Here is a 22,331-nt window from a genome sequence, read left to right as displayed (position 1 = left end):
AACTACAGGAAGCTCGCTTCCTGGTCGCAGCCATCTTGGATGTTTTGCGCTTTCTGATTGGACCAGCAGGTTACACGTGACTCAAACCGCAGCACGCATGATAACAATAGCATTGCGCGAATAAAGTTAAGTAGTACCGACTTCAAACACTGATTTAAAAAAAACTGTAGGATTGCAAATGGAGAACGTTTGACATTTAGCTCAGGAACAATATATCTTTGTAACTGAGTAAAAAGATTGTAGTGCCCCATATGTTGGAACGGGATGAAACGATACGGCGTTCACCTTGCGGCCTAATATGGGATTTTTGGGGCCGATACCGATATTGGGGGCTTAAAAAAAGCAGATATCCAATATTTCGGCCAACATCCAATATTGGCCGATAACCGATATATTAGCCGATATATGAAATAAGAACACTGATCTCCACAGGATATAATAATCTGATATTAGATAATTGTGGACAGGTGGATAAACAGTTGCATAAATCTGTGTTTATCTGACAAATATAATTGACACAACGTTCAAATGCAAACTATGCGATCACAAAAATAATTAGAGTAAAAAATATGACTGAGCACACAATTCTGTTTTCACTCACAAATATTGATGTGTCTGCCTCACGACACTACAACTGCCCATGTGGACTAAGGACTAAACTGAGCATGTGCAGAGTGAATTAGGCGAGTCCTGAGTTGTTCCTGATTGGACGAACTGCAAGAGTTACAACCGACCTGTGTGCCAACTGTCCCCAGTCTCCCCTACACTGTTAAAAGCCAGGCCTGTCTGCAGAATGAAACTGTGAGGGAGACAGGAAGTGCACGGACATGGGGGTGTGTGTGGGGGGGTGAATACTTCATAAGACGGGGGGGGTTCAGTGGTCTATCCTCGTTAGAGTGTGCGGTAGCGGTCCATGATTTTCGCCGGGGTGGGGGGGTCGGAGTGCTGTGGTGGTGGTGGGAGGAGCAGTCCATCCTTGTCAGAGCGTGCGCGGGGGGTGGGGGGGTGGGGGGTTGCTCCGTGATTATGTGATGGTGTGTGGGGGGGTGATAGCGTCATTGTCCGAGCAGGAGTGAAAGTGAAACTAACCCGCTTTAAAGTTCCTCTGATTCTCTGGGCAGCACACACACACACACACACACACACACACACACACACACACACAGGAGCAGCAAGCCACAGAATCTCTGTGCAGCAAAAACAGTTCATATATCGGCTACATATTGGCCGATGTTGATTAATTGCTGATACACTATAATCGGCCCCATTAATGGTCCGGGCTCTAGTTTGTACAGATGTTCCCATGTGTGGCTGTGTCCACCACAGTCTGTTTATCTGTACTGATGGATCTGGTCTCTTAGCTGTCTGAAGTCTTTCTTTTTAATTACTCTGCTGTAATCTATTGTTTTTTTAGGGTTCCTATTGTCGTCAGGCTGAGGACTACAGCAGGATTATAGACATGTCGGCTAAAGCTGCAACTTTTCACTCTTATTGATACAGTTCATTATCTGGTATTGTCCACGATACAAACTAAACTAAAATACTTTTGGTAGCAGCTGAAAGTTTGGATTTGATAGTTTGGATTTTCTTTGGTTTGGAGGACAGACTGTCATCACAGAGAAACAAACACTAGAAATACAATAATGAAGAGTGGAAAAGCACAGTCTGAGTGCTTTGAAGTGTGTGTATTTCTATTGTATTGACCTGTTTCATATATTCAAGAGGAATAAGATCAAGCCTCAGTTTAGGAGTTGGACTGGACAAACACAAACACACACACAACAGATCAATCAAACAGCTGCTTCAGCTTCTGCATCTTCTCTTATTGGAAGAACCTGATATATGATCTGAGATCTGTCTGCAGAGGAGACAGAGGACAGAGACACACCTGACCTCTGACCTGCATCTGAACTCTGACCTTTGACCTTCAGCTCCACTCTTTTCCCTCTCAGGGTGACTTCATCTCTGATGACTACACATACATATGTTCCAGAGTCGTCCTGTTGGAGGTCATTCAGGGTCAGACTGCAGTCTCCAGTCGTCCATGGGTCTTCATTCATCTTTGTTCTGTTTCTGTATCTGTCGTCCTGTTCACCAGGTTGAGCTGACTTCTTCTCAGACACATGGACATGTATGTATTTCCGGTCATTAGTATGGTACCTCCACTCCACTCTGGCGTCCTGAGGCAGGTCAGGGGTCGTTCTGAAGGGCAGCAGGGCTGACCACGCCCCCTCCTCCACCTCCACCTGTTGAACTGGAAGGAAACATGACATAAACATGGGACAGTTTATTATCATCAGATCTTCTATATGGAGGAAAATCAGCCTCTGTAAAAGGAAAAGATTGAATAATTGCTCAACTTCAGTTCTGGGACCAGGAACAGCAGAGAAGGCTGATTAGATGACTACAACCACAAATCCATGGTGGTCTAAACTGGCTCTAGGACACAGAATACTACTGTCCTGGTGGGGAAGGAGGCGGAGCTGTGGCAGAGGGTTCAGAGGTCCACACTAGACCTGGGCTCTGGAACCCATCTCCTCAAAGGTCCCAGGACTTTGTTTTTTTTTTTTTTTTTTTAAATTCAGGAGTTATTCAGGGTGCGAGGTGCGGAGCAGGTGTGGGGTTCCTCCACCTGCTCCACACCTCTGCTAGAACTCTGGCTCAGTGGCTTTATGTTGGAGTTCATCCATTGAATGAGAGGGTGGAGCTTCAGTTCAGGATGACCGATGACAGAATGACCTGTGTCTACAGCACTGACCTTTGACCTTCAGATCCACTTGTTTCCTCCTCAGGATCTGCTTGTCTCTGTTGTAGACGGTGCAGGTGTAGGTGTTAGTGTCCCAGTCTGTGGGGTGTTTCAGGGTCAGACTGAGGTCTCCAGTTCTCAGTGGGTCTTCTTTCATCTCTGTTCTGTTTCTGTATATTTCGTTCTGTTCATTAGTTCTGTCAGAGCCGTCCTCATACACATGGACCTTCCTGTTATAACGGTCCGTCCACTCCACTGTGAGCTGACTGACGTCCTCTATATGTAATGTGGTTTTCCAGGGCAGCAGGACAGACTCCTCCTCTGAATCCACCTCCACCTGTTGGACTGAGAACAACACCCATACCATCAGACAACAGTAGAGGAAAACATCTGCCATGGATCCAGTTCTAAGTGATGATGGAATCAGCAGCAGAACCAAGTACTTCTGTGTGTGTGTGAAGTTTTGAGTCTGTTTGTGAATGTCATCAGGATCACAGCAGTTCCAGTTCAGTCTCAGACTGCCCTGCTGGTATGTTATCTGTCATATGTTTGGGATGACTGCTACTAAAATGTCTGTTCAACACATGTGTGAATAACTCCAGTTTCATCTGTAGATGTGGTTCAATCTGGATAACTGATTGGATTTGCTCCATGCTGTATTCACAGGTGGTTTCCTCAGATGTTTGTGGATTTTTAGGAAATAATAAATAATAGGAGTGACTCAATGAGGGTTCAGCCAATAACCATACTCCTTTTATATGATCCAGTTGGATTTGAAAGGAACTGAGGATATTAAACATCAGTAAAGACAATGTCACACAAGGAAACTTTAACCAACAGACCACAGAGGAAAAGGAGAATTAGTCAAAGTGTGTCATTCCATCAAAGCCAGTTTATACAAACGAGTTGAAGAAGTGGTTTCAACAATCTGAACAGAAAAGACCAGAAGGAATGACAAGAAAGACTGACACTAGTGAAGGACTGGGAGGGTTTTTGGGTCCCCCCTAAGAGAGGGGGAGCAGAGTTCAGTTGGTTCTGAGTCTACAAGTTCACCACTAGGTGGGAGTAAATACCAGGAACTTCACCTTTAACGCATCAGTTTTTAACGACACTTTAAACACAATTTAATGGACAACATGAAAGAAAACATTCTTTTTGAAAACAGTCACTATCAGGTATTGGGTTGGAATTCCACCTCCTTTTTCACAGCACACAGTCTTCTATCAGACTTTGTAAAAACATAAACCTGCTGGTGGTGGCCTTTCTCAGACCAGGTCCTCTGGCTTCCTCCCACCATCCACACACATGCATTTTATGGGTTAATTGTTGAGTTTAAATCCAAAGAATGTGAGTGAATGGTTGTGGGTCTCTACATGTTAGCGCTGACCTAGACAAATATTCCGAGTAAACCGTGCATTTCCTTGTTGGTAGTCAGGATAGGCCCTGGCATCCCTGCAACCCTCCAGAGGATTCAACAGTTTGGAAAATGAAGGAAGATTTCTGCTGTTGTGTCAAAGGACTGTAGAAACAAACCCATAAGTTGATGCTATCATCCTGATCTATATAGTGTTAATGTGAGACTGGATGGAAAATATTTGACAAATTCTATTTGACTTTGGAATGTCAGGAAAAAATAATAAGGACATTTTTCAGAGTTTTGAAAGAGCAATGTACTGTATGTCATTTTAATCTAATGAATGCTGCAGTGTTTGTGGTTTCCCTTCAGCACACTGACCTGTATGTAGAGGACTGAGCCACGTCTAGAATGCTGACTCTAAGAAGGGCTCAGTGTTCTAGAACTAGGAATGACCTGTGTCTACAGCACTGACCTTTGACCTTCAGAAACACTCGTTTCCTCCTCAGGATCTGCTTGTCTCTGTTGTAGACGGTGCAGGTGTAGGTGTCAGTGTCCCAGTCTGTGGGGTGTTTCAGGGTCAGACTGAGGTCTCCAGTTCTCAGTGGGTCTTCTTTCATCTCTGTTCTGTTTCTGTATCTATAGTTCTGTTCATTAGTTCTGTCAGAGCCGTCCTCATACACATGGACCTTCCTGTCCCAATAGTCCGTCCACTCCACTGTGAGCTGACTGACATCCTCTATATATAATGTGGTTTTCCAGGGCAGCAGGACAGACTCGTCCCCTGAATCCACCTCCACCTGTTGGACTGAGAACAACACCCATACCATCAGACAACAGTAGAGGAAAACATCTGCCATGGATCCAGTTCTAAGTCCTATTTGTTCAATCTGTGTTGAATCATCAGCAGAACCCACTGCTTATTAAACTGTTAACTCCTATTCTCAGTTCAACTCCATTGGACATTTCTGTCTGATAATCCAGACACCTTTAGTTTTCTCATCTTCTGTCTACAGCACTGACCTCTGACCTTCAGCACCACTCGTTTCTCCTTCAGGACCTTGTCTTTGTTGTAGATGGTGCATAAGTATTCGTTGGTGTCCCGGTCCGTTGGGTGTTTCAGGGTTAAACTGAAGTCTCCAGTTCTCAGCCAGTGTTTCTTCATCTCTGTTCTGTCTGTGTAATCCTGGTCCTGTTCATCAGGTTCTCCAGAGCCGTACTTATGCACAAGGATCTGTTGGTTGTGTAAGTTCTTCCACATAACGCTCATATTTCTGGAGTTCTTTGTCAGGTGAGCTATAGTTTGACATGGCAGCAGGACAGACTCCTCCTCTGAATCCACCTCCACCAGTTGGACTGAGAACAGACAAATAAAAAGCAGACACCTGATTGGCTGGCCTGCTGTAGTGTGCTTTGTTCAAACATAATCTCATTATGAACCAAAAAAACTGTGGACAGCATTGTCTTAGAATAGGTATCCCTGCCAGCGTGGCTGATGTGAGTGGAAATGGCTGCTGCGTGCATCAAGTGGTTGATATGAATTTTGCAATAAATTAAATGTGCATCGATGTTTGTGAATGAAAATTTGTAGAAATATAGCTCTTTCCATTGGTATGTTTCTTTTGTCTGTGAAATGAAAATAAAGCATTTATTGAGCGTGTTGGTTTTTTTTACTGTTCCCCGTTCTGCGCAGTGACTGTGACAGCACCGCCGTACAGCTCTGACAGACATCCATTTTTGTTTCTCCCCGCGCTCCAGGGCTAACGATCCAATTGAGAGACAGTAAAAAGCACAAAATAAAAGCTTCAGTTTTGGATAAAAATCAAGGGGGTTCTGTTAATATTAGGCCCCTTTATAACGGTTTGAAACTGAAAATCCGTCATTAAACTCGGTGTAAACGCGTCAGTTTTGACAGAAAATAAATCAAAATGATCGGAATATTGTAAACTTTCGAACTGTAATATTGAAATGTAGATTTAAAGTACCGCCCCCGAGCGCCAGTGCACCAAACGAGCAGCGGCTAGCTCTGGAAGGTGGCAATATAGCAACCGCCATGGAGGCTGATTGTGATTCCGCTCCGCTCACAGAAAGTGACCGTCTGCAACAAATACTCAGTAGATTTGGTATGTGTTGCACTCAGTTTGAAACCAAATGATTTGTTTTGTTGAATTATAATAAAAATACAAAGAGGATCGCTCTAGATTTAACAGAATCTGCGATTAATATGACGGTCTTTCACTCATCACCTGTTGATATCTTTATTTAATATTGCTTTCATAAAGTAAAAATCACAGTCCTACCACTTCGACAGTCAGATTATTATGAATGTTAGGGTGCTAAAGTTGACGCTTTTTCACAACGTCCCATGTGGGTGAAAATAAGGGAATAACAGAGTTGTCACCACACAGCTTTCATTGTTATTTCAGTAGAAAGTGATCATTTTGTGGAATATATAACGACGATTTTCATCAGGATTGTTCAAAATAAACAAATAGTACACAACCACATTACCTTCATAATTGAATTCACTGTTATGAGTCAGTCTGTGACCCTTCTACAGTCTGTGACCCTTCTGCAGTCTGTGACCCTTCTGTGACCCTTCTACAGTCTGTGACCCTTCTTCAGTCTGTGACCCTTCTACAGTCTGTGACCCTTCTACAGTCTGTGACCCTTCTTCAGTCTGTGACCCTTCTACAGTCTGTGACCCTTCTACAGTCTGTGACCCTTCTTCAGTCTGTGACCCTTCTTCAGTCTGTGACCCTTCTACAGTCTGTGACCCTTCTACAGTCTGTGACCCTTCTGCAGTCTGTGACCCTTCTGCAGTCTGTGACCCTTCTACAGTCTGTGACCCTTCTTCAGTCTGTGACCCTTCTGCAGTCTGTGACCCTTCTGCAGTCTGTGACCCTTCTGTGACCCTTCTGTGACCCTTCTACAGTCTGTGACCCTTCTGCAGTCTGTGACCCTTCTGCAGTCTGTGACCCTTCTACAGTCTGTGACCCTTCTGCAGTCTGTGACCCTTCTGTGACCCTTCTACAGTCTGTGACCCTTCTACAGTCTGTGAACCTTCTACAGTCTGTGACCCTTCTACAGTCTGTGACCCTTCTGCAGTCTGTGACCCTTCTGTGACCCTTCTACAGTCTGTGACCCTTCTACAGTCTGTGAACCTTCTACAGTCTGTGACCCTTCTACAGTCTGTGACCCTTCTACAGTCTGTGACCCTTCTGTGACCCTTCTTCAGTCTGTGACCCTTCTTCAGTCTGTGACCCTTCTGCAGTCTGTGACCCTTCTGTGACCCTTCTGTGACCCTTCTACAGTCTGTGACCCTTCTACAGTCTGTGACCCTTCTGCAGTCTGTGACCCTTCTGTGACCCTTCTACAGTCTGTGACCCTTCTACAGTCTGTGAACCTTCTACAGTCTGTGACCCTTCTACAGTCTGTGACCCTTCTACAGTCTGTGACCCTTCTGTGACCCTTCTTCAGTCTGTGACCCTTCTTCAGTCTGTGACCCTTCTACAGTCTGTGACCCTTCTACAGTCTGTGACCCTTCTGCAGTCTGTGACCCTTCTGTGACCCTTCTACAGTCTGTGACCCTTCTACAGTCTGTGAACCTTCTACAGTCTGTGACCCTTCTACAGTCTGTGACCCTTCTACAGTCTGTGACCCTTCTTCAGTCTGTGACCCTTCTACAGTCTGTGACCCTTCTACAGTCTGTGACCCTTCTACAGTCTCATCGTTTCCTCGTTTCTTCCTGAAAAAGTTCTCCAGTGAATTCTTTTTTTGCTCATTTCTTTAGCTTGTGTTTCTACTGATTCATAAAACAGCACACCTAAGTCTAGTGGTTGGAAGGCGAGGGCGGAAATGGTGGCTTTTCAAAATAAAATCTCCGGAAGACTAATGGAAAAAATTGCTTTAATATTAACCACAGTTTTTTTTCATGTTATTGGAATGCTATGCAGAGTAATTGTTGCTGCAGCCATGTCCATCTCACATTTAATGTTATGAATGACTAAGTCTGTGGACAGGATGAAAAATGTTTTCTTTCATTGGCTGAATTCGATCAAATAACTTCAATATTTGTCAATTTAAAAAATGAATTTAACTTTTAATCTTCCTTTATGAAATACCATTGTATAGCTGTTAGTCTCAGGAGTCCAGTGATACCATTTTTATGGGAATAGGCCTAATATTATGTAAGATACAGACAAATATGGAGGACAAAGTTGTCTGTGGCTTGATATTGCCAGGTTTTGCATGCTTAAAATTTAAATATTGGGGGTATTTTAACTTTTAATTATTCAGAAAGAACATAACACATTATTCTTTTCATGCTATAAACATGAAATACTATCTAGATATGTCATGTAAACATGTTTTAGGAAGACTGGTACCATTATTTGTGGCTTTATAAAAATATGAAAATGCCTATTTTTATATTTGGGTCAAAATGGTGGAAAAAGTACCTATTTTGCTGAACTTCAGTATGCAATAACTTTTGTATTAATAAAGATATCTTTACAAACAAGGTATCATTATCTTCCTTACAAAGAGAGCTTTCAGAAGACACTATTTTTAAGACTCCAAATGTAAATGTAAACACACCTCAGGATACCTACTTAGAAGCATGGCAGCTCATAAATGAACACACACAACTGTGTGTGTCTAATATGCAGGTAGTGAAAGCACATGGAAGAGCTCCAGAGGTCAAACCAAAGGCTGCAGCTGCACTGGTTCAGAGGCAGCATTTCCACCCTTCACCTCTACCACAAATGTTCACATCCATTCTGCTAGTGCCAGCAAAGAGCAGGTGCACAACAAGGAGCAGTTCTGTGTCTGAGGAACAGACAAAGCACCTGTCTACTGCCATCACACTGGGATATTCAGACTGGTCTGTTTAGACGGGGGGGGGGGGGGGGGGGGGTTCGGCCCGTCAAAGGGTCCAATCCAAACCGTGGGATGAATTTGAGAAAATCAAAAATGTCAAAGTCGTTTTAGCTCAGGGGACACATACAGTCCAGTTTGAACTCAAGTGGGTCGGACCAGGACAAATACACTGTGTTCAATGAAGTTGGAACAGTTCAGTTTTGGGACATGTTCCTCTGTTTATTCCCATTGAATCACTTTTGACCCAGTACAAGGATTACATACTGAGTCCAGTTCCACCTGATCTATCAAGGATAAATCACATTTCACATGAAGAAATATTTTCTTCTATTTTTATTGGAAACAGTGTAATAACATTATAACTTATAGATGTCAATATTCCGCCTGTTCCTAAATGTCTTGTGTGTTCATAGATCCACTGTGATCTGTACGTTGGAATGCACATGTGGAAATGATAAGATCAGACTTAGTATTGTTGAAATTGTATACTTATTTTTGTGGTTGTACAGGGGTGTTCAGGTTATTAATTTTCATTCTGCAATTTTACATTTTTCACACTAAAACAAAGAGAAAAATCTAGCGTTGATATAATTGACTGTTATTCTGCTGTTATTTTGCTGGTGCAGCCTGATTCAGATCAAACTGGGCTGAATGTGTGACAGCCCTGGTTTAGACACAAAGGTCCAGGTGTTTGAATGCCTCCTCTATTATTGTGGAAGAAATCCATCTGCTTCATGTGCTGCTGATGTGAAAGGTGAGCACATGCTCTGTGTCTTATGACGGTATCATCTGTAAGTTTGTCGTGTACATTAAATATTATGGTCCAATTGCTGCTGATGGATAAACGATTAGAACTCATTTTTATCGACGTCATTTAAAAAGGTAGTGAAGCAGTTGAAGGGGGCTTTCACATCAAAGGTGGTTCTCTGAGGTGAGTCGCAGAAGCCGGTCGTTCTTGGAATATGAACTTAGATCCATACTGTCACCTATGGCTGAGTATGGAGTTAGAGGAATAGGAAAGTAGTGACAATGTCTGACCGCTGTGCTACCCCCCCCCGCCAGTGAGTAGAAGCCACCAGCTTCTGTCCTGTTCATTATTTCAGAGCAGATTCATCTGTTTACTGATGAAATGTCAGATTTATTTCCTTTCTAATATCAATATTGATCCCAGTACTGATGTGTTACATGACTGCGGTACTCAAATAATCAGGTTACGACTCAAAATTGTACTTTGATTCAGATTAATTTAGTGATACCAATCAATTAATACTGAATCGAGCTGATATTGGATTGAGTCGAATCGTGATTAATTGTTTCAGAACCTTATGAATCGAATCCGTTATGGAAATTGGCCTTGATACCCAGCCCTAACTTGAATGTTGGAACCCCTGTTGAATCAAACTGAGTCCCCGATCAAACAGAATCCCCAAACAAACTGATTCCCTGATCGAACCGAGCCCCGAACTGAACTGAGCCCCCAATGGAACCAAGTCTAGCAGACTGTTAGGTCTGAAAAAGACTTCAGACACCAGTTTGACTGTGGTTTGTGTCGGAGTAAAATTCTACACATGATCTGAAGCATTTCTCTGATCAGTCCACTGTGACTCCTGACCTTTGACCTCCTCAGCAGCGACTACACACACACACACATTCCAATCCCAAACTTGGTCTGTAGGTTTCTATATGTATGAGTGACAGTCTGCTTCTAGAATCACATGAGACAAAGACAAACATGATGAAGAACAGCACAACAGGTAGTGGAGTAACAGACGGGACGTACCTGAAGGAAAATACCCTCGGAAAATAAAGAAAAGTCCTAGAGTGATTAGAGCGATTAGAAGAACAGGAACGACAACCCAGAAAGCTGTGGCCCAGGCTGAACGACCTGTGGACGACAAAACACCAACATGAACTCCTGCTAAGACATGATCGTATGATGACGTGTCAATCAAATCCTAACAAATGTTTAAAGACATTAACAAGGACCCGAAAACCTGCTGATATGAAGTGGAAAAGAAAGATGTGTATTATTCTGTTTGACAGTTGGACAAATGAAAGAGCCAGAGCTGACAAGGTGGAGTACTGACTGTAGTCTGAGTATTGATCAGGTGGAGTATTGACAGTAGTCTGAGTATTGATCAGGTGGAGTATTGACAGTAGTCTGAGTATTGATCAGGTGGAGTATTGACAGTAGTCTGAGTATTGACAGTAGTCTGAGTATTGACAGTAGTCTGAGTATTGATCAGGTGGAGTATTGACAGTAGTCTGAGTATTGATCAGGTGGAGTACTGACAGTAGTCTGAGTATTGATCAGTAGTATATCCAGACAGAGTATTGAACAGTGTCTTTTCTCCATCAGTATGAAATATCATCAGGACATGGATCTCCATATTGAATGTTTTGGACTCAGAAGTGAGAGCTGCAGAAGAAGGTGTGTGTTTTCAGATTGGAGCTGTTTCATGTGGTCTATCCCAGCACTGACCTGGGACCACCTGGAGCAGGACTTTAGACCTCAGGACGTCTCCTTCCCTGTAGACGGTGCAGATATACACACCTCCGTCTGTGTCTGTGGGCTTTTTCACAGTCAGACTCATGTCTTCATTCATCTGTGTGCGGCCACGGTAAGACCTGTCCTGTGTTTGAAGATCATCAGTTTTACTCCGGGACACGTGGACCAACATCAGTTGTGGATCAAAGTGAGTCCAGTCCACTGTGGTGTCTTCAGGCAGATCGGCTGAAGCTTTACAAGGCAGCTGGATAGACTTCGCCCCCTGCTGGACCTCCACCTCCTCCTGGTCATCTGACAGGAAACAGACCACAGTGATTAGAACAGACAATAAAGTCCTCTAGAACTTCAACAACACACACTGTTCACATGAAATGGAGAAGAACAAGAACCATCCAAGGTGTGTTTCAGCAACAGACTGAAAACAAGTTCAGCTCAACCTTCATCCAGAACCACAGACTAAATGGAATAATCCAGTCTAAACCTGACCTTTGACCTGTGTCTACTGCAGTGGGTGTGGTTTGTGTCTGACCTTTGACCTGTGTCTGCTGTAGTGGGTGTGGTTTATATCTGACCTCTGACCTGTGTCTACTGTAGTGGGTGTGGTTTAGATCTGACCTCTGACCTGTGTCTACTGTAGTGGGTGTGGTTTGTGTCTGACCTCTGACCTGTGTCTACTGTAGTGGGTGTGGTTTGTGTCTGACCTTTGACCTGCAGCTGTACTTCTGTCCGTTTCTCTTCTTTTGGCTCGCCCCTCTCTGTTTCCCATTGGAGGTTACAGGTGTAGCTGCTGCTGTCAGACAGTTGTGGTTTCTTCACAGTGAGGCTGAAGTCTCCAGATTTCTGTGCGTTGGGCTTCATATACGTGCGCTCACTGTGTCGGTATTCCTCTTTCAGACAGCCACCACTCATGTATTCAAGCCGGTGAATAACTGTTTGGTTCAGATCAGAGCGTTTCCAAACCACTGAAAAGGGAATGTTCGGGAACCCGCCAGAATGCTGGTAGGGCAGCAGGACCGACTCCATCCCCTCATACGCCTGCACCACTACAGCCAGTGCATGCTGGGAAACTGAGGACAGACACACAAACAGAGTTGATCTGTGAATGGGAGCAGAAGAACCCAGGTGAGTCCTGCTCAGGTTCCTCCGTCTGGTTGGTGTTTCTCATCCTTATCTGTTCCACACTCACATTAATAAGGCTGGGATTTTACACCAGAACTTTGGCCAAAGTCGTCCTGTCAGAACATATACGGTGTGATTTGTTGGGGGTGGGGGGGTCAACCCCCCCTCTGGTTGTCACATCCCTACTTCTGCTCAATGAATTTCGTCCTTGGGGGGGACAACCAACCAACTAAAACAACAGCAGGTTGTGTCAGTTTTCTTCCTCCTATATCCTCCATCACTGACACTAACGTTCACCTGAACCAAACTGTCACAGTCTGACAAGTCATTAACGTCCACATGCACTGGGGGGGTGTAAAGGGGGGGGGGGGTGAATGGGACAAATTCATGGTGCCCAGCATTTGTGTGTCCAGTAGATACAGGTTAGAAGGTGTGAACATTTCATTTAAGATCCACTGTATAATAGAGGAACAGAAGCAGGGAGTTGGACGTTGAAAGTATGGAAAGGTTCACTTTAGTTTCACACCAGCGTTAGTTCCATTAGTTCTGGACCGCACCCCCACGTATACAACTGCTGCCAAGTACAGAAGTATAAATGTGCATTTACAGAATGACTTCTATTGCGATTGATCACTTTGTATGTTTATTATGAAAGTCTATAGTGGAATGGAAACTGTGCTGGGATAAATAAAGTGTGTGTGTGTGTGTGTGTGTATATATATATATATATATATATATGTATATATATATATATATATATATATAATATGCTGCCAAAAAATATACCCATCTCTCTGTTTTTTTGACAAATGTCTCCCTGATAACATATATGTGATTGTTTGTATAAGCCTTTTTCATAAACAGTAGATCAGTCATTCCATCAGTGACCAGTGGTTTCACTCTACAGTTATTTTCTTCATGTTACCAATGAAATTAACTCTTTTCTTGTTCCTTTATCTGCCTTCAAATTATCCACAGTTGTTCTTTTTTCCTCTCAGAAACACAGTCTGTGAAACATTTGATGTATTTGAGTAAAATGTCCCAAAAACAGTCAGTGCAGTGCACAGTACAGACATGTTCCACCACATGAGATGGGGGACGGCTGTTTTATGGTTTTCTTACCGTGGATGAGGAGCCCAACCACCACCAACACTTTCATCTTCCTGCACAAAGTCCACAGTTGTAGTTGAATGTCCTTGGGACTGAAGGGACCCAGGCTTCAGAAGCACACAGGTGGGACTGGACCGCTTCCACTGAGCTCCACTGTGGACTGTTTCCACCCAAGAACCTTCTGGAATGGAATGGAAAACAGGCTGAGCAGCTTTGAACTGAAGAGTCTGGAAAGAGTTCACTCAAACACTCTAATCTGAGGAACCAAACATTTCACAGTCCAACTGTTTGACAGAATGTGGATCCACAGATTTCACACCCAGGTATTCACTTCTGTTTGACTGACTAGTGGAGTTTCATTCAAGGATTCATTCACTGAACATTCCAGTGTTTCCTCGGACCCAAACTTTACTGAACAGGTTCAGTTTGTGTCATTTGAACCTCCTCAGACCCAGCTGTGGGTTTTCTGTCCACATATGTGGGCAAGAGTTTCACAACTTTATACAAAAAAAAGAAAAGAAAACTGTCCACCACAAAGGACATTCCATAAAAATGTAAAAAAAAAAAAACCTGCATCTGAAAAAACTGTTGCATCATGATGTTTCCAATACAGGCACTGATTTAATGACAAAACAAAAAAGCTGGTACTGCTGACATTTCCTGGGTCTGAGGAGGCAAGTGACCATTTTTGGTCATTGCCACATACATTACAAGACAGTAACAGTTCCAGGTAGGACAGTGAGTCCACAATCTGAGGTCCAATGTGGTCTCCAGGGTCTGTCAGGTCCAATGTGGTCTCCAGGGTCTGTCAGGTCCAATGTGGTCTCCAGGGTCTGTCAGGTCCAATGTGGTCTCCAGGGTCTGTCAGGTCCAATGTGGTCTCCAGGGTCTGTCAGGTCCACCTGTGCTTTGTTCAGTTCCATGCAGTAATGGAACTAATGTAAGGACTGATGTTCAAAGGGGTCATGTGGATGTGGACAGGGGTCTGGACCAGCACACATGGGGGTCTAATGGGACAGGGGTCTGGACCAGCACACATGGGGGTCTAATGGGACAGGGGTCTGGACCAGCACACATGGGGGTCTAATGGGACAGGGGTCTGGACCAGCACACATGGGGGTCTAATGTTCTAAATTCCTGTTCCTTTCATCTTACATGTGTTTTTCTTGTATTTCAGATCCTGGTTTAACGGAAACACTGGGACACGATGGGAGAACCGGGTTTGGCTGTGATCACACACTAACAGGGTCGGTCTAGGTCTTACTGTGACCCAGTTCCACTCAGACCAGTTCCACTCAGACCAGTTCCACTCAGACTGACAGATGACTGATCGATAATGAACATAACCTGACACCTCTGTTAGCTTGAACCACTTTCCCAAACAGAGTCATAACCTCCAAACTGGAAGGAAAAGGCAAAGAAGGAGCACATGAAGGCAGCTGTCACTGTTCAACATGTGCACTCTGTCTGTCTGTCTGTCTCTCTGTGTCTGTCTCTCTGTGTCTGTCTCTCTCTCTCTCTCTCTCCACATGTTAGTATATGTAAATTCCTTCATTTCATAATTGTGGTGCTATTTTTCCACCACTTTCTCTTACATCCCAATGCAGAACAGGAATTCATTTACTAAAAAAAAGAAACACTTAAAAAAGGCACTTTTTTATGAGGCAAAAAGGGTGGGACAGAAAATGTTGGTGTAAACAACATCAGTTGGAGCTGTCAATCCAGTCCAGCCTGTAATGGCAAAATTACTTATATCCACATATATTCATATATATTTTCATATATTTCATATCTCATATAGGCTTCTAAGTCTATTTCAGATATATTCCTGTCACTGTGTATTCCAGAGCAGTTTGGACCTCTTCTGTGTTGTGTCCACAGTAGAAGGCCAAATCCACATTTCTCACAGGGGTCTGATCTCTCAGTTCCTGACACTAACCAAAACACTTTCCACACATCATAATTTTCTCATGGGAGACAGAAGACTACAGGGTGATTTGTATTTTTGGGTTCAGACCGTCTCAGTCTTTTGTCTGAGTGATATCTCTTTCTATGGAGCTCCAAATAAAGGGATTTCTTTGACACTGAACGTTTGAACTTATCCTTCTTTATTGGAGATGAATTAGTAGAGTAATATGTTTTCCATTACAACTGGTGTCAGAAGTGGGACAGCTGAAGATCCGCCATGTGACACTGGAAGGCATCGGACAGGTTAGCCACCAAGAATCCACCATCTAAGGGTTCTCCTGTACCTCACTGAAAACCTTCAGAGACCAGAGGGTCTGACGCCTGGAGTCAAACTGGTCGACTTCACGTCTATTCAACGAACTCAATACTCTACTTCCTCGTCTGAAGGGTGAGATGTATTTTTACCAATTATTCAATTGAAGCATTTGCTTATTAATCGAATTGGGGGAAAAAATTAAATAAATAAATAAATAAAATAAATAAAAATAAAAATAAAAATAAAAATAAATAAATAAATAAAAATAAAAAAATGTAATTAAATTAAGTACCACATATGTCATGTCTATCTACTGGGGCTGACTGTCAGTAGGAGCCTGTGGTAAAAAGTCTGGTATTGAAGTCAGACTTGACGTGGTTAGGTCCACAGGGTTTTTAATCCACTTGTACCTGAGAAACCAAGTGTGATAGGCACAGGAACGCCTGTGTTCAATATGGTTAAATCAGGAAACGTGGCAGTGCGGCGTCACGGCGTTTCATGGTTAGGCTGGTTTAATGGATAAAAGGGTAAAGCGTTTGGAACGCAGTCAACTGGTTGACATAACAACGAACACTTTTAACCGCGCAATTGTGCACTCACTAGGGCCTAGGTGGAGGTTAACTGGTTACTTGTTCGGTGTCCTTTGTTTTGTACCCAACCACGCGGCCGTGCCAGATAGCATCCGTGGGATCTTCCTACGGAGGGTCATGGGGTTCAGTCAAACCAGGATTTGGCTCTGGACAATGAGCAAAGCAAAGGAATACAGCAGTGGTTCTTAACCTGGGTTCGATGGAACCCTAGGGGTTCGGTGAGTCAGTCTCAGGGGTTCGGCGGAGGTCAACACACACACTCGACTCATTAGTCGGGTGTGTGTGTCGGGCTAGGTCCGTGTATGTAAACAAACGGCTTCGGAGACTCTTTCTCTGATTGACATCCAATATACACAGTGTACTGTTGTTGCTTATAGCACTACAACACATCCAAAAGTGTTTATAATCTCTTCCACTCGTCTGACGATGAATTATTTGAGTATTTTCCACATCGTTGGTATGACTTTTGCTACTTCCTGTTAACCACGGAGGCAGCCATGTGTAGCGTTTGTTTACATTTTTCGGTCACCGCACTGGTCAGTTACAATCATGTGACAACCGATGCACCGTCACAGATGGAGAAATCGTATTACACTAAAGCCGAGCTAGTGCCCTAATAAAACAACGATCACAAAAATACTGAAGGAGTATAACGAGAACTTTTTTTTGGATACACTACATGCAATTATCTTTTTTTTATGTCAAAATTGCGTGGTTCGGAAAGTTCGGAGCGAGATGAAACGAAAACCGGGTTGACCTGACGGCCTACACATACACATACACAACAGCAGAAGTCACACTGATCTGCAGTAAATATTCATTATTATTGTAGCCTGATGGAAATGAGGTGATGGGTGTGTGTTAAAATGTTAAAAATGATAAATAGCATAAATACAATAAGTTCATTATTGGAATACATAAGGTTAAAAATTAAAACCATTTCAGTGTGGTAGTATTAAAAAAGGTCATGTCTTTGTGAAAAGGTATGGAATTTGTTTTAAGTTCATGCACTGTGTTGGTTTTGTTCTTTGAGCACAGTGATGTTAATGCACAGTTCATTTTGTGCACCAGTAAAACATATGCCTGTGTCTTGAATTTGAAAAAAATCATATTGTATTTTTTAATAAAGAAGGGTTCAGTGAATGCGCATATGAAACTGGTGGGGTTCAGTACCTCCAACAAGGTTAAGAACCACTGGTGTACAGGTTCTGACAGGGCCTTTAGTGGAGGACATGACTAAAAAAATATGGTTCTGAAAGTGTTCAGTGTCTGACGGTCTGGACCAGCCCATTTGGCTTTCTGAAGGGGGTTCTGTGAGTCAGAATCAGCTGAAACAATTGGACCAGAAAAAAAAAAAGAGCTCGATTTTCTACTTGTTTTTTCAAATTTTCTTACTTATTATTCTGTGGTTGATAATTTTGTGGGGGTAAAGCTCATGACATTGTGAATCTTGTTGTCGGTCAAAGTCGATGCTGACTGATTAATTTCTTTATCGTAGGGAATTAATTATTTTGTTGTAGTTACGCAGCGACGTAATGTAAGTTGGGGATGCCCAACGCCTGGTAAAGCACAGTATTTGACAATTTCCTCATTTTAAAGGTTTTGCGTCCCAGATCGTCGAGTCTGGAAGATTAATGTTCCAATGGGGACATTAATAAGTTCTTTAAGAAATTTGCATTTTTGTGTTATTGAACATGAATTCAGTTGCGGTAACCCAGACTGAGGTCTGTCCCTGTTAGATGGGAAATGCACATTTTAACTCCTGCCACCGGATTGTGACGGGCCAAGATTCAAATGCATGAGTGATACTAAATACGGGCTAGATGTTTTAACATGAGTCTGTGAATGGGGTGAACATGATCATTTTCCTTCTGAAGGTACCTTGTCTCTAAAAACGTCAGAATGCCAGAAAACTAAATTTGAAAACTTTGCTGAACACAGACACAGATTGTTCTTTGTCACACACAGGAAACTGCATCTAGTGCGTCAACTTTTGCTCCACCCCCGTGCTCCTCCTCCTTCCTCTGCTCCTCTCTATACTCCAACCTCACAGCTCTGAAGTTCCTCCCAGAAGATGACCACACCTGCCTGCGTCGACCACAGCCAATGGCACACCCACAGACCACCGGCAGCAGGAAGCCACTGTCCATCCCCCTGAGCATGCAGCTCCTCCTCCTCCTCCTCCTCCTCTGCCTCAACCTCAACAGCGTCATACCAGAGCAACTGTCAACATCAGCAACAAACTCAGAGCCAAAGGAAAAAGCAGCTGGGGTGAGACTGTGACTGGTTCTAATCTGAGACAGACTGTTTGATCTGAATCCACCAGACTGTGAAGATGAAGACATCAGTGGTGTCTCCTGTCTGATGGTGGAAGTCTCTGGTGCAGATGGTCCAGTTTTGGTTCATCGTCCATGGTCACCAAAAAACATCAAGGCAAAGGAGGATGAGGCCAAGATGAGGAGATGTGGACGAGACAGATACAACAGACGACAGCGTTTGGACACTGGCAGCAACGACCTGGAGGATACAGGCAACAAGGGTTCCAAAGCAACTAAGAGGATACAGGCAACAAGGGTTCCAAAGCAACTAAGAGGATACAGGCAACAAGGGTTCCAAAGCAACTAAGAGGATACAGGCAACAAGGGTTCCAAAGCAACTAGGCTGTGAGACACCTACACCTACACCTACACCTCTCTCTCTCTCCTCTCCTCCCCTGCAGTAGAAGTCATACACATTCTTACTAACCCACATTCTGCATCTGCACATCAGCTGTCTATACTGACGTCACACACCTACACCACGCACACACACTCACATGTTTTAAACAGTTGTCAATGATATCTTTAGGGGTTTTTTTTTGGTGAACAACTTCTTGGTAGATTTAGAAACTACAAGTTTAGTTATATTGGGAACAGGGGGTTTACTTCGACAAAACTTATCTGACAAACCCATCCTTTCTACAGCAGCCAGTGGTGAACCAGTCAAAATGTATTTCACCAAACTAATGTTGTGCTCACTGTCAGACATTTTTTTTTACACATTGATTTTTGTTTTCAACGGCATGCCACCCTTAATAAAAAAAAAAAAAATCTCCTGGCCAGAGATTTTATGATTACATTGCACCTCTCATGTTTCAACAACAATTCAACCACTGTTCATAAAATCCACTCCTCACATGTCTCTTGTGCGTCCTCGTTCACAGAGTTAATAGGACTTAGGTCCCACAGCGTCCTCAGCCTTTTTGATCACTGACTGGCAGCCCTCACCATCAGTTTCTATTTTTCCTTTATATTTGTGCCAGAAAAGAAAAAAATAAAAACAGGTTTCATTCAGTATGGTACACATTAATAGATACATGACACCCTTGGTGGTCATTCTGCATACAACTGCATCAAGTACATAGGTACCATGTATGTCTGATTGAAATATTAATAACTGCCCTCCAATCCATATTGCCCCTAAAATCTGATTATCACCCAAAACGTTTTATCTTCTTGGACAGGAAACCATCAGTGGTATTAAACTGTATGTTCACTCATTTTTCCTAGGAGGGAAACTGGAGACAGTGGTCCCCTTGAGTGAAAACTGTTGCTTTTTCACAGCTCTGTTGTGTTGTGTCATGTCTGTGATGTGTGTTTATAAATGTTTGTGTTGTGTGTTTGTGGCTTTGGTGTTCTTGTTGTGTGCGTATGGTACCGGTACAAGAGTTTGTGTGGATTTTGATGCTGGCTCAGACTTGAGGTGATATTCAGAGTTGCCAGATTAATGCTTGTGGTTTTGATTTCACTGTGGAAATAGTGTTTTAAGTGTACTTTATATTTGATAGAGCACCTATATACTAAAAGATACAGTAGAGGAAAGCATGTGAATCTGAATTTTGTTGTGACAGTGTAAAGATGCCGATGGGCCTAGATGTTTATAAGAGTGTATTTTCTTCATATTTTCTGACTTAACATTTGTGTTTTCCGACTGTGACACCTGCTTAGATGTGACTAATTGTGTTTTGGGTATAACACTACAATGACATGATGAACTTCCTCTACACATCCCGTGTCTTTCAGCAGAGGCAAGGGCCGCGAAGAACGCCTCTCACTCCTCTGCCTTCCTCTCAGTCTCACTCTCATACATACAAGCCCATCTACAGTCCATGGGCTGCACTAGTGTAGAATGTGTGTAGGGATGGAACCATATGAACATTTCCTATCACAGTTATTGTGACCAAAGTTATCACAGTTATCATTATTGTCGCAGTATTATTGAAATGTGTTCAAAATGTTCAAAAAGTACAGATACACACACTGAAATAATTTAACCAAGTTGTATTTTGAAAAACAAAACAAAACAAAACAATAAAGTAACACGCACAATGTACTTTCTGTTGCAGAAACATTCAAATAATAACATGTAAACCACAAACATACAAATGTGCATTAAAGTTGGCACCTTATGGACACAAGAGATATGTGCACCGGGGTGGAACTGATAGGATCTGATCAGTATCAATGCCATTATCAGTTCTGCTTATCAATCCAATTCATTATCAATTCTCCTATTGATTCCTGAGTGGTTGTTGAGTGGGAAAAAGTGGTTGGACAGGTCAGAGTGGAGTGTGAATATTTTCCAGATCAAATCATTCCCAGTGTCACACATATACACTAGTGTACACACAAACAGAAAGGGAAACACAGTCAGATTTAACTGAACTGTTTCATGAACAAATGGAAATATTCTGAAAGAATGAGGATTTAAAACATGTTAGGCTGATGTGATCCAGACTGGTCAGTGGTTCAGTCCTGGTCAGTGTCCTCTGGTCCAGTTCCTCTGGAGGTCAGTCAGTGGATTTCCTGTTGAATGTCCTTCAGTTCATAAACCCTCCTGTCCTTTGGCTTTGACACACATCATGTGTCTGTGTCCAGTTGAAGTTCACTCATTTGGGCTCATTTGAACTGACAGGAGTTTGTCCTGAGTATCTACATTCAGACACTTTCTCTGTTGGGGGAGGATCTGAATCAGTGGGGGCCGGGGAGGGGTTAACACTAGCACGGACCGAGTCTGTGCAGGAGCCCGTTATCTCTGAATCTGTGCAGCTGTGTCCGTGCAGGTTCCTTCAGCCACGTTCTCAGAGGCCAAACATTATAAACTGTGCACACACACACCTGGGGTGGGGCTGCTTCTGCAGGAAATGAACGTACTGTGAGTTTTGTCAGTGTGGTAATCAGACACGGTTCTCATAATAATTAGAATTTAAACGGTAATACTAACCATCGGAAATGTGACTGCAGTTTATCATTATACCGGTAATCGTTCCATCCCTAGATGTGTGTAAATGCTGTTGGTTTATCCATGTGGTTCAGTCAGAGGAAGACTTTCAGCACAGCTGACTCAAATGAACCCAGTTCTATGAGTGTGTGTGTGTGTGTGTGTGTGTGTGGAGGCTGTAGTTCAGCTCAGTTCAACTCACAGATGACACTTGAAGCAGATGTGTTGCAGTGGGTTTAAGGTTTGTTGGAGCTTCCACACACTCGTCTGCAGCTCTGCTCACACTGACAACTACTTTCACTTTCATTTCTGGGAAATGATCTGTGTTCTGTGAAATGTGGCTCCGCCTGTGAACTGTTTCCTGTTTGATGTGTGTGCAGTTTTTTTGTTTTTTTTTTTCTTTTATTCTTCGTTTACTTGTTAAAGCCGATCTTACCCAGTTTCCCTTTCGGGTACAATTCAATATTCACACATCAAATTTGAACAAAGGTGCTAATCCAAGTTTTTCAGTAGAATATAGAACTGATACAGAAAAAAAA

The 22,331-nt window shown here is 43.0% G+C and overlaps 2 protein-coding genes across 5 annotated transcripts in view; both read right to left on the bottom strand.

The window, feature by feature from the left end:
• LOC115437017 (E3 ubiquitin-protein ligase TRIM39-like) overlaps nucleotides 1–22,331 on the bottom strand; it is a 760,370-nt gene that overhangs the window by 632,234 nt on the left and 105,805 nt on the right. The gene's annotated exons all lie outside the window — the stretch shown is intronic.
• On the bottom strand, nucleotides 1,564–22,092 carry LOC115437011 (uncharacterized). Of its 4 annotated transcripts, XM_030160066.1 has the most exons (9): nucleotides 21,995–22,092; nucleotides 13,732–13,900; nucleotides 12,192–12,557; nucleotides 11,464–11,781; nucleotides 10,762–10,866; nucleotides 5,124–5,456; nucleotides 4,576–4,908; nucleotides 2,759–3,091; nucleotides 1,564–2,254 (listed from the first exon to the last, which is right to left on the bottom strand). In XM_030160066.1, the coding sequence occupies exons 2-9, from the start codon at nucleotides 13,766–13,768 to the stop codon at nucleotides 1,791–1,793; spliced, it is 2,289 nt and encodes a 762-aa protein (XP_030015926.1). In that variant the 5' UTR covers nucleotides 13,769–13,900; nucleotides 21,995–22,092; the 3' UTR covers nucleotides 1,564–1,790. The 4 variants fall into 4 exon arrangements, with proteins under 4 accessions (XP_030015926.1, XP_030015928.1, XP_030015927.1 ...); XM_030160068.1 differs by lacking the exon at nucleotides 2,759–3,091; XM_030160067.1 differs by lacking the exon at nucleotides 4,576–4,908.

Source organism: Sphaeramia orbicularis, chromosome 17, assembly GCF_902148855.1.
Source record: "Sphaeramia orbicularis chromosome 17, fSphaOr1.1, whole genome shotgun sequence".
NCBI lineage: Eukaryota > Metazoa > Chordata > Actinopteri > Kurtiformes > Apogonidae > Sphaeramia > Sphaeramia orbicularis.
This window is presented reverse-complemented; position numbering and strand designations above follow the sequence as displayed.